Here is a 12,808-nt window from a genome sequence, read left to right as displayed (position 1 = left end):
TGCATTAAATGCTCACTTCAGAAGAATGGAAAGATGGCAAGTGAACAACCTAACACTTCACCTTAAAGAACTAGAAAAACAAGAACAATCCAATCCTAAAGTTAGCAGACGGAAAGAAATCATTAAGATCAGAGCAGAACTGAATGAAATTGAAAACCAAAAAACAATTCAAAAGATCAACGAATCAAAAAGTTGGTTTTTTGAAAAGATAAATAAAATTGACAAACCATTAGCATGGCTAACAAAAAAAAGAAGAGAGAAGACTCAAATAACAAAAATTATAAATGAAAAAGGCGATATTACAACTGATTCATCTGAAATACAAGGAATCATTCAAGACTACTATAAACAACTATACGCCAACAAATTTGAAAATCTGGAGGAAATAGATAAATTTCTGGACACACACAAGCTCCCAAAACTGAACCGTGAAGACGTAGAAAATTTGAACAGACCAATAACAATAAAGGAGATTGAAGCTGTTATCAGAAGGCTCCCAACAAAGAAAAGCCCAGGACCAGATGGATTCACAGCAGAATTTTACCAAACATTCAAAGAGGAATTGACACCGATTCTTTACAAACTATTCCAAAAGATTGAAACGGACGCAAATCTCCCAAACTCATTCTATGAAGCAAACATCATCCTGATACCAAAACCAGGTAAAGATATAACCAAAAAAGAAAACTACAGGCCGATATCCTTGATGAATATAGATGCAAAAATCCTCACTAAAATACTAGCAAACAGAATACAGCAACACATACGAAAAATTATTCATCACGATCAAGTGGGATTCATCCCAGGGATGCAAGGTTGGTTCAACATACGCAAATCAATAAATGTGATACACCATATTAATAAACTCAAACACAAGGACCATATGATCATCTCTATAGATGCTGAAAAAGCATTTGATAAAGTTCAGCACTCATTCATGACAAAGACCCTCTATAAGTTAGGTATAGAGGGAAAGTATCTCAACATAATTAAAGCCATATATGACAAACCCACTGCCAATATCATCCTGAATGGGGAAAAGCTGAAAGCTTTTCCTTTAAGAACAGGCACTAGACAAGGATGCCCACTCTCACCACTCCTATTCAACATAGTGTTGGAAGTACTAGCCAGAGCAATCAGAGAAGAGAAGGAAATAAAGGGCATCCAGATTGGAAAAGATGAAGTCAAACTGTCCCTGTTTGCAGATGACATGATCCTATATATCGAACAGCCTAAAACCTCTACAAAAAAACTCTTGGAATTGATAAATGATTTCAGCACAGTAGCAGGATACAAAATCAACACACAAAAATCAGTAGCATTTCTTTTCTCCAATAGTGAACATGCAGAAGGAGAAATCAAGAAAGCCTGCCCATTTACAATAGCCACCAAAAAAATAAAATACTTAGGAATTGAGTTAACCAAGGAGGTGAAAAATCTCTATAATGAGAACTACAAAACACTGCTCAGAGAAATTAGAGAGGATACAAGAAGATGGAAAGATATTCCATGCTCTTGGATTGGAAGAATCAACATAGTGAAAATGTCCATACTACCCAAAGTGATATACAAATTCAATGCAATCCTCATCAAAATTCCAAAGACATTTTTCTCAGAAATGGAAAAAACTATTCAGACATTTATATGGAACAATAGAAGACCACGAATAGCCAAAGCAATGCTCAGCAAAAAAAATAAAGCTGGAGGCATAACACTACCTGACTTTAAGCTATACTACAAAGCAATAATAACCAAAACAGTATGGTACTGGCATAAAAACAGACACACTGACCAATGGAATAGAATAGAGAATCCAGAAATCAACCCACACACTTACTGCCATCTGATCTTTGACAAAGGCACCAAGCCTATTCACTGGGGAAGGGACTGCCTCTTCAGCAAGTGGTGCTGGGATAACTGGATATCGATATGCAGGAGAATGAAACTAGATCCATACCTCTCACCGTATACTAAAATCAACTCAAAATGGATTAAGGATTTAAATATACACCCTGAGACAATAAAACTTCTTAAAGAAAACATAGGGGAAACACTTCAGGAAATAGGACTGGGCACAGACTTCATGAATACGACCCCAAAAGCACGGGCAACCAAAGGAAAAATAAACAAATGGGATTATATCAAACTAAAAAGCTTCTGCACAGCAAAAGAAACAATTAAAAGAGTTAAAAGACAACCAACAGAGTGGGAGAAAATATTTGCAAAATATACATCTGACAAAGGATTAATATCCAGAATATATAAGGAACTCAAACAACTTTACAAGAAGAAAACAAGCAACCCAATTAAAAAATGGGCAAAAGAGCTAAGTAGGCATTTCTCTAAGGAAGATATCCAAATGGCCAATAGACATATGAAAAAATGCTCAACATCACTCAGCATCCGGGAAATGCAAATCAAAACCACATTGAGATACCATCTAACCCCAGTTAGGATAGCTAAAATCCAAAAGACTATGAACGATAAATGCTGGCGAGGCTGCGGAGAAAAAGGAACTCTCATACATTGTTGGTGGGACTGCAAAATGGTGCAGCCTCTATGGAAAATGGTATGGAGGTTCCTTAAACAATTGCAAATAGATCTACCATACGACCCAGCCATCCCACTGTTGGGAATATACCCAGAGGAATGGAAATCATCAAGTCGAAGGTATACCTGTTCACCAATGTTCATCGCAGCACTCTTTACAATAGCCAAGAGTTGGAACCAGCCCAAATGCCCATCATCAGATGAGTGGATTCGGAAAATGTGGTATATCTACACAATGGAATACTACTCAGCTATAAAAATGAATGAAATACTGCCATTTGCAACAACATGGATGGACCTTGAGAGAATTATATTAAGTGAAACAAGTCAGGCACAGAAAGAGAAATACCACATGTTCTCACTTATTGGAGGGAGCTAAAAATTAATATATAAATTCACACACACACATACACACACACACACACAAACTGGGGCGGGGGGGGAAGAAGATATAACAACCACAATTATTTGAAGTTGATACAACAAACAAACAGAAAGGACATTGTTGGGGGGGAGGGGGGGAGGGAGAAGGGAGGGAGGTTTTGGTGATGGGGAGCATTAATCAGCTACAATGTATATCGACAAAATAAAATTAAAAAAAAAAATAATAATAATCTGACCTTTTTCTTTTTACGTTGTCAATGCAGCAACTATAAATTTGATTTCATGTGTGGCTTGTATTGTATTTCTTTTGGCAGTGCTGGTCTAAGGTGTGTAGTAGATGCAGAATTGATGAACTGACCAAGGCCAGAGTGGATTTCCCTGTTTGGATTCCACTGATGGTTCAAAGTGACATCTCTGACCACCACAGTCAGCCTCTGGGAATTTGGTGGAGATTCATTCCCTGGTTTTTCTCTCCACTCGCAGGATCCCATTTATCAGAAGAGAGTGGAGATTGTCTGTCATGCACATATGGTGTGGACTACACTGCTTATTCCAACACCCTCCCTCTCTGCGTACTCTGCACGGTTTGTAAATCAGGTACAGACCGTATTGACCCCTTGTCTAGAGTTAGGGTGGGGAGTGATGAGTTAAGAATTGTAATCACCATGGAATCAGGAGACCTGAGTTCCAGTCCAACATGGTCTTCATCATACTCTGTTCCATGATTATGTCTTTGAGCCAATAACATAAAGAAAAACAGAAACTATATTTATAATGCATGACACCTTATAGGGATATCTTATAGTCATCAGGTGGAAGAGGAGTTATATTCTCTCTTAGAGAGGAGTCAGGGGGCCGAGCCCGTGGCGCACTTGGTAGAGTGCTGCGCTGGCAGCGCAGCGACGCTCCCGCCGCGGGTTCGGATCCTATATAGGACTGACCGGTGCACTCACTAGCTGAGTGCCGGTCATGAAAAAAAAAAAAAAAAAAAAGAGAGAGGAGTCAGTATAGCAACAGCATAGAGAAGGCATGGCTGAGTGGAAAGGGCTGTGTCTCGGCTGTGACATGGGCCTGGTCCTGAACTAGGCTGTCTTTCCCTGTGCTCTGTGCTCCTGGAAGGTTCTCAGCCTCTCTGAACCATCATGTCCTAAGGCCCCTCCCTCCTCTTCAGTAGGACCAGGCTTTTGGGAAGTCACCCAAGGGCTCCTCTCCTTCCAGGGTCTCTCAGGTGATACCTCTATGCCTTCCTCGCTACTGACTTTGTTATCTAAAATATTTGTCCTACTTAATCTGATGTAATAAATAACGAATAGTGATCCTTTTATATGACTCTGTGTATTGGTGACAGCTGAAGTGTGGCTGTCCTCTACGTACTTTGTGTCTGTTGACACAGAAACTGCCCTCAGATCTCAGTGAACTGAGCTGAGTTGAGTGGGAGGGGCTTTGGGTTTTGAGGAAGGATTGAGGGACATGTCAGAGAAACACGTCCCCAAACCTTATCCTTTGTCACCAGATGAAGAGGAGAAAAGTCCCTGCACCACGACCAGAAACACAGTGTGCCAATGCAAGCCTGGCACTTTCCGAGGAAAAGATTCCCCTGAGATGTGCCAGAAGTGCAGCACTAGGTAAGATACGGGAACCAAGGGGATTCCCAGAAGACCCGAGTCTCCTTGCACCCCGTCCTCGCCCCTGAGCCCGTGGAGGCTCCATCTCCACAGGACGTCCCAGTGACTGTGGTCTTCTGATCCTGCAGGGTCCCTTCTGGTCCATCTGCAGGTCCCATGCCTGCCCCTGCAGTGGCCCCTTCCCACACCTTCTCAGCACGTTTTCCCCTTGGCCAGGCCGACCTGCTCAGTGGGCACAGGAGACCAAGACATAGGGCCATGAACTTTTAGGAGTCCATGAACTGTTTAATTTATTTTGAAATCATAAGAAAAAGAACTGCATAGAATCCAGTCTAGGTTACATTCATCTTTAAAACAATTGAGTCCTACTATTTAACTTTAATTTTTTTTTTTTCAAGAAGGGGCCTGTGAAAACAAAAGTGCCCATGGCTCATAAAGTCATAATGAGCCTGAGTTTGTAGTTCCTTCTAGATTCTTATGAAGACCTGATCCAGCTCAGGCAGCCTTACCCCTGGCTCTTAGTCCCTCAATAAGGCCTATTCTTTCCCCAGTTTTGCTATTAGAGGTCCATAGTTAAGTGACTGTTCTCTGACCCCTAGCATTTGATGCAATTGTAGGAATGGTCAGACAGGTGGCAAACAAGAGCTTAGTTCTATTTAAGGTTGACCTTGGACATGGCTCAGCTCATGGCCACATTGGTTTGTGACTGTCCCCTAACACGGGGTCTGCCCTCAGCCTAGGGAAGCTCAGGGTGTGCCCTGCAGAGAAGGCTCCTAATTGCCACAGCTCTGACCACTGAGCATGGAGCCCAGGGAGCTCAGATCCTCTCACAAACTCAACAAAGCTCAGTGAGGTGACCCCTGGAGACACGAGGAGCCTGTCCTTCCTCTGACAGCTTCTCAGGGATGTTGGGCAGGGAAGGGGCTCCCTCTCTAATCCCATATGGCCAGCTTTCCCTCACAGAACTTGTCACTTCCCCTGTGTGTTCCCAGGTGCCCCAACTGGATGGTCAAGAAGAGTCCCTGTACCTCCTCAAGAGACCTTGAGTGCGTCCCCAAAGAATCAGGTACAAAGGCCAGCCACTGTGGAAGCCCCAACCACTGGAGAGCCAGTGACCACCACCAGCCTGGGGACTCCCGCCTGTCTGTGTCTTTCCTCAGGGAATAAAAACAGATTCAACAAGATCACAGTCCTACTACCCTCATTACTGTTTGTGGCCTTCGTTGTTTGGAAAATTTTACCAAGGAAGAAAATACTTCCTTACCTGAAAAACATCTGTGCAGGTGAGTGTTGGCTGAGGTAAGAGGTCTGGCACTCTCTGTCTCTCCCATTTCTGTCCCACAGATAGAAATGCCTCCTCTGTCTCCCAAATCCTGGTGTCTTCCCGGCCTGGCTCTATCTTCTTCCCTGTGATTTCTCCTCCACCACCCGCCTCATGCGCACCCCATGGGGACCAGGGTCTCACCAGCCCTTTCTCTCAGGGCTAATGGCCGCCACATCTCCCGGCCAGCTCCTCTGTCTTCCAGGCTTAGTCAGGGCAGAGGGGCAGTCAGCTCCTGGACTTGGGACAAGGTTCAGGACAAGGAATGGTCGTGGGGGTTATTTACACAGCTTTGGCCGGAGCAGGATCAGGGATTCTACACGTGATGATTTTTACTCCATTTCCCCTTCTGCTCCCCCTCCCGAGGGTGCCAAGAATTGGCATGACCTGATCACTGTCCCCAGGCACAGGACTCTGTGTCCAGAGTCTGAGTCCTGCCCACCCCCGCCCCAGCCCTGCTTCAGGGAGGGAGGTGCTGTGGGAGGCCCCTGCCCACTTGCTGAGGAGCCACACCTTCTCTTGCAGGGTGTTATGGATGTGTCTCCAAGTGGATGAACAGAGTAAGTGGGTTTCTCCAGGACCTGCGGGAACTGGGTGCTCAGGAACTGCTTCCAGCCTGCAGCAGAACTGGGTGGATCCATCCCAGACTGGTCTTGGTTCATTGCCCAGGCTCTCTCAAGTGGCCTGGGGGCTCAGGGTGGACTGTAAGGGGCAAGTGGCCATTTTGAGCCCCCCATAGACTGGTGGACCATGCTGTAGCCCTGACCTTCCTGCTGCCTGAAGACACCCCCAGGCCACAGCCCTGCACCCTGGGGTGGAGGTCAGTTGGGGGGTGGTGACCCCTCCTTAGCTCAGCATCAGGATCATGGTGCCAGCAGCAGACACTGGACATGCTGAGCCTCCCTGGGTGACCCTATGGGAGGGGCTGGAGACAGCAGGACCTGGGGGGCCTTGCAGGGAGCCCTGGATGTGGACCCCAAATTCTGCTCCTTGCCTTCCCAAGGTCTTTTCCTGGTGCTCATGTCTCCTAAGAGGTTCTGTCTTGTGGGACAATGCCCACAAGATCCTGAGCAGCACAAACTCACCATCCATCTCACCTGCTTCTCTCTGAGTAGGAGATAGAAGGCCAGGAGCCAGCAGAGCTGGAAGATGTCACTGTAGTGTCCCCAGGGGAGGCCAATCATCAGCTGGTGAGTGGGGCATGGGCCTTGGGGAGCCCTGGGCCTTCTGCTTGCCCAGTACTTTGTAGAAAGAGGGAGGTGTGATGCTGGCAGCTATCCTGGCCCAGGGGGAGGTGGAGACTGAAGGAGACAAGGGACTTCAGGGGATGGGGCTGCATGTGGCAGGAACAGCTGCCCTGACCTAGAGACCAAGCCAGTGTGCGGCGCATTTTGCTTCCTAGTGTCTGTCCTGTTCTCCTTGTGTCTCCAGAACCTGGAGCAGCGCAGGCACAAAGTGGGCACTGCAGTGTTTGTTTATGACTGAATGAGGGCTGCATGACAGTTACTGTGTGCTTGTTATGGAACCTAGTAAGCCCTTGCTCATAATAACAGGAATTTCAAATTTACTCCAAAATTAGTATTACATTGCACATATTTGAAAATAAATCTTTGTCCGTTTTTCTGTTCTTATTTATACCTTGGCTTTCTAGGAGAGTTAGGGTCAGTGTATAGAAGTGCTGCTTTACTACACACACACGCACACATTTTGGTCATATCAGTTCATAAGTCTTCATCTGTCATTGAGTGCTTTTCTGTTTTCATTTTGCTAACTGAGGAAAAGTTGGCTTAAACTTGCATTTCCTTGTTTTGAACTTTTTCATACGATTATTGTTTTGTTTATTAGAGTCTTTCTAGGAAGACATGGTTTAGTACCCATACATTTTCTCAAATATGGGTCGTAGAATCTTAATTTCTTGTTTGCTCTTTCAGTCGGTCTAATGTTTCATGTGTAGAATTATTAACTTTTAAGTAGTTAAACCTATAGATACATTTACTTTTTCAGTGCTCATAAGCTAAGAAAGTTCTTCACTCCAACATAAGATGAGAAGAACTTCTCTAATTTCTCAGGGATTTGTATTTTTTTTTTGGTTTTCGTTTTGTTTGTAGTAATCTGATTTTTACCACATAGCTATAGAATTTAAATGGAATTTTTTTATGACACAGTATTAAGTGAGGAGCTACTGAATTGCTCTGAGTTACTGTCTTTCCTGAAACCCCATTTAGCAACCGAGTTTCCTATTTTTTTGTTATCGTTCCTTCCTTTATCACTTTTCAAATGTTTATACAGAAAATAATTTTTCCACCTACAGTGTTCTTTCCTGTTCTTTTCTTGTGTCAATGATACTTTTTTAAGTAAAGAAAAGATATAAAAAGGAATAAAAACAGACAAAAAGACCAATACTTACCTCCATCTGATTAATCACTTTCCACAGTTTAAAACAGTGATTAATACATATCCACACTGAGAAGAGTAAATAGTATATAAAGGCAGTCAGTGAACACTGAGAGCTCACCTCCTCTTCTCCAGCCCCCTTGCTCTTTTTTTTAGGTGACTACAATAGATAACTTCTTGCTGAAATTTTTATATATATGGCATATATGCATACACACATGCATATATGCACACACACATAAATATGAATATTTCCTTTCTATGAAATTTATTATCTTATATACAATATTCTGCTAAATGAAAGTTTCTAATATGTTTTAATATCTGATAGAATAATGCTTCTTTCTTACTGTTTTAAATTTTATCTTTTCTGTAATGAAATTTAGAATTATTTTACATGATTTCTCCTACCCCCTAGAAAATCAGTGAAATTGTTTATATTACTTTAAGTTAATAAATTAATTTAGGAAGAATTGAGATCTTTTCAATATTCAGCATAATATTTTCTATAAAAGAAGATAGTATTTGATTTGGGGTTTCTGGTCTAGCTGTAAGTAGTTTAAAAGTTGCCACTTGTTCTAAGAACAACTTAAAACCTGTACAAACTTGGGCCAACCCTGTGGCGCCCTTGGGAGAGTGTGGCGCTGGGAGCGCAGTGGCGCTCCAGCTGTGGGTTCAGATCCTATACAGGGATGGCCGGTGCACTCACTGGCTAAGCGCGGTGCGGCCGGTCACAAAAAAGACAAAAAAAAAAAAAAAACCTGTACAAACTTAAATATCAACAACTCTTTTTACATCAGTCAAGTGAGGTCACAAGGCAAACTGCTTTCTCGAAAAGTGGAGAGACAGGCAGGTGGATACAGAGACTCACAACGTATCACAGCAGAAACCCACAAGCAGAAACAAGAAAGAGAACAAGAAATAAACAATAAGAAAACAAACAACTCAGTTAAAAAGTGGGCAAAAGACCTGAACAGACACCTCACTAAAGAAGAAAGATATATAGCAAAAAGCATGTAAAAGATGCCCCAAATCACGTACCATTATGGAAATGCAAATTAGAACTACATTGAGATGCTCTATATATCTGTTAGAATGCCCAAAATCTAGTACATGACAACAGCAAGTGCTGACAAGGATGTGGAGCAACAGGACGTCTCATTCACTGATGTTGGGAATGCAAAATGGTATACCTACTTTGCAAAACAGTTTGGCAGGTTTTTATAAAACCAAACATGTCCTTACCATACAATCCCCCAACCACTGTCCTTGTTATTTACCCTGATGAATTGAAAACTTATGTCCATGTAAAAACATGCACTTGATTTTTATATCAGCCTTATTGATAATTGCCAAAACTTGGAAGCAACCAAGATGTCCTTCAGTAGATGAATGGATAAATAGACTGCGGTACATTCAGCCAGTGGAAAATTCTTCAGTGCTAAAAAGAAGTTAGTTATTAAGCATTAAAGGACTTGGAGGAACTTCAAATTTTGGAAAGGGCACAACTATGGAGATAGTAAAAAGATCAGTGATTGGAGGGAGAAGGGAGGAAGGAATTAACAGGCAGAATACAGAGGTTATTTTTAGGTCAGGAAAACTATTTTATGTGATAATATAATGTGGAGACATGTCATTCAATATTTGTAAAAACCCACAGAATGTACACCAGGAAGGAACCCTAACATAAACTCTAGGCTTTGATGTATCGATGTAGGTTCATCGCTGGTGGGGGATGTTGATGGGGGGAGGCTGTGCATGTGTGGGGGCAGGGGCTATATCAGAACTTCCTACTTTCTCCTTAATTTTGCTGTGACCTAAAACTGCTGTAAAAAATAAAGACTACTTAAAAGGGAGAATAAAAGTAGATAATATTTCAGTTTTATTACAACCCAATAGCAATTTCTGGGGTTTTTTACAGATAAGTTACATCTATTTCTTGTCAAGACCATTTCTTTGTATTTTATGTGTTTCGTAACCCTTAACGACTTGGACTCTCTTGTAATTCCATTTTCTGATTTATGGTTTCTGCTACACTTTTTACATTCATCCAGACTTACATTCATTTTTATTTTTTATTTTTTTTTATTAGGTCAATATTTAATGTTTATATTATTATAACTGTTACAACTGAGCTATACTGTAGACTATGACTACATTTCCTTTCTTACATCATTCTATGTCTTCTCTAAAATTAATAATTTATTTTTCACTTACTTTGTCTTTTATGTATCTGTCACTAATTTAGCCCCCGAATACCTTCATACATATATCCGTGTGTATGTGTATATATATATATATATATATATATATATATATTTTTTTTTTTTTCCCCACGACTCTGCAGTCCTCAGTCCTGGAGTCCTCCGTCCTCCTACCCCACTATGAGCTAGTAGCTGTCTAGGTCTGTCACACAACTATGACCTGGGATCTTCTTTTACCTGCATCCTAGGAGTTCCTTGCAGTGCTCTCCTACGTTGGTTACATTGTTTCCTGGGTCCCATGCCTTTCTCTTTCTCGGTTTATTTCCTTGTTTGGGTTACATTCATTTTTAAGTAATGTAGTTTAACAACAGGCTTTTAAAAATATGCAATCATATCTAAAATAATGACTGATTTTTCTGCTTTCTTCCCAGAGTCCTGCCCCTTGTTTCTGTTTATGGGAACTTTTGGGCTGGTGGTAATATTCTGTTTTGCTTGGGTAATACATACGTGTATACTTGATATGGAACACTTAAGATCTGAGCATTTATTGCATGGAACTAATGCCTCAATGAGCAAACAGGGACAAAGAGCCTGTGAGCTCTGCAGGGCAGGATGTCTAACCCCCCTCCATGGACCCGAGACGGGAAGTGACATGTCCGGGTCTCACAGCTGCCAGCTGTCAGGGGCAGGACTGGAATCCAGGGCTCCTGACTCTGACCAGGGCGTTCTCCACTGTGTGTTACAGGAACCTGCAGAAGCTGAAGGGTCTGAGACGAGTAGGAGGCTTCTGGATCCAGCCGATGGTGCCGACTCCGTTGAGAGCAAGCGTTTGGTTGGGGATGACGCAGCAGGAATGGAGGGGCTAGGGTCAGTGTCCTCACTGCTGTCCCCACAGCTGACAATGCTCCTCCAGGGCAGTCGATGCTGGACACAGGGGATCCTATGCTGATGTCACTGGACCATTGGGACCCTAAATCCCCCTCTCCCACCACTTCTCACCCACTCTACCCATCCACTCTGTCCCCTGACAATGTCCCCAACTCCTATGCCCTTCCCTCTTCCACCATCCTCCTCGTCCCTTTTTGCTCAGGTCCTGGTTCAGCCCCTGAGGCCTCCTGAGGGGCTGCGCTGTCCTGCGTGGCACCCATTGCCCCCTGGGGGCTCCTGAGCACTTGACTGTGGCCAGGCCCAATTTGCTGAGCTGCGTATGAACTTCATGCCAGACATCAAGGACATAATAAAAAGCAAAGGGAAACGATCTCATTGATAATCTTTTGAGTATTGATTGCATGTTGAAAAGATAATATTTTGTACATAATTGAAGCAAAATATATTATGAAAATGAAGATCAACTATATCTTTTTACTTTACTTTTGTAAAGGGGCTGTTAGAAAACACAACCTGGTGTCTGGTCCCCTCCTGTTTCTAGGAAGGCTGCGTGCAGTGCACTGCTCATGCGTCTCGTGCAATCCCGTCACAGTCCCCTGAGCTGGGTGGGTTTGTTCCGTGTCAGGGCTCACTCGCAGCGCAGAGTCTGTTGGCCCATCCAGCTCTGCCCCAGCGTCAGGAAGTGAGGCCGAGCTGGATGTGAACCAGAGGTCCCCCAACCAGGCCCTGCCTTTCCATAGATGCAGACGTGGCCGCCCTGGGTCCTGCTCTTCTGCCCAGCGCCGCCTACAGGGCTTCCCTCCTCTCAGCTCCTGCTGCGCCCACTCTCTGGCCCACACTGTGGCTCCTTCCCCACGTTGTTTTCTGCCTCCATTACGTCCATCCATCCCCCCTGGTGGGCTATCAACCGCCCTTTGGGACAGGACTCTGTGGGCCTGGACTCCCTGCCATGTCTTGGGAGCAGGTGACACCCAGGTAGTATGGCCTGCTTCTCTGTGGATGGGAAGCAGGTAGGGACACTGGGGCAACAGGTTCACCAGCATCGGGAGTCCATTCGGCTCCACCCTTGGGGTCTAGGACCCTCAACCCTTCCTGAAGCGCATCCCCACTCAGGTGACCGTCTCTGTGTGTTTTCTTTACCTAGGTCTAAGGCTGTGCTTCCATAGCTTTCCCGACATCGTGCCCTTTACGTCCTGGAACCTGCTCATGCGGCTGGTGGGCCTCACCGAAAATGAGATCCATGTGGCCAGAGCTCGTGCTGCAGACCCACGGGACGCCTTGTATGAAATGCTGGTGACGTGGGTCAACAAAACGGGGCGGGGCGCCTCTGTCAACACCCTGCTGGACGCCTTGGAGACGATGGGAGAAAGACATGCAAGGGAGACCATTGAGGACCAGCTGGTGGGCTCCAGAAGGTTCGTCTATCGAGAGAGTGGGGCAGG

General features: G+C 43.9%; 1 protein-coding gene across 2 annotated transcripts in view; it reads left to right on the top strand.

Moving 5' to 3' along the window:
- The window catches only part of LOC134369643 (tumor necrosis factor receptor superfamily member 10B-like), a 60,962-nt gene extending 48,375 nt beyond the window's left edge, over nucleotides 1-12,587 (top strand). Inside the window, exons 3-10 of one of the 2 annotated variants that reach the window (XM_063086232.1) lie at nucleotides 3,418-3,531; nucleotides 4,448-4,559; nucleotides 5,552-5,625; nucleotides 5,720-5,842; nucleotides 6,406-6,700; nucleotides 6,996-7,070; nucleotides 11,224-11,345; nucleotides 12,511-12,587. In XM_063086232.1, coding sequence (XP_062942302.1) covers nucleotides 3,418-3,531; nucleotides 4,448-4,559; nucleotides 5,552-5,625; nucleotides 5,720-5,842; nucleotides 6,406-6,608 — 626 coding nt within the window. In that variant the 3' untranslated portion in view covers nucleotides 6,609-6,700; nucleotides 6,996-7,070; nucleotides 11,224-11,345; nucleotides 12,511-12,587. Of the gene's footprint in view, nucleotides 1-3,417; nucleotides 3,532-4,447; nucleotides 4,560-5,551; nucleotides 5,626-5,719; nucleotides 5,843-6,405; nucleotides 7,071-11,223; nucleotides 11,346-12,510 lie in introns of both variants that reach the window. The other variant, XM_063086231.1, reaches the window with a different exon arrangement.
- The last annotated feature ends 221 nt before the right edge of the window (nucleotides 12,588-12,808 follow it).

The sequence above is a fragment of the Cynocephalus volans genome, chromosome 2 (assembly GCF_027409185.1).
Source record: "Cynocephalus volans isolate mCynVol1 chromosome 2, mCynVol1.pri, whole genome shotgun sequence".
Lineage (NCBI taxonomy): Eukaryota > Metazoa > Chordata > Mammalia > Dermoptera > Cynocephalidae > Cynocephalus > Cynocephalus volans.
Note: the sequence above shows the minus strand (reverse complement) of the source record. Positions and strands in the feature narration are given on the sequence as shown.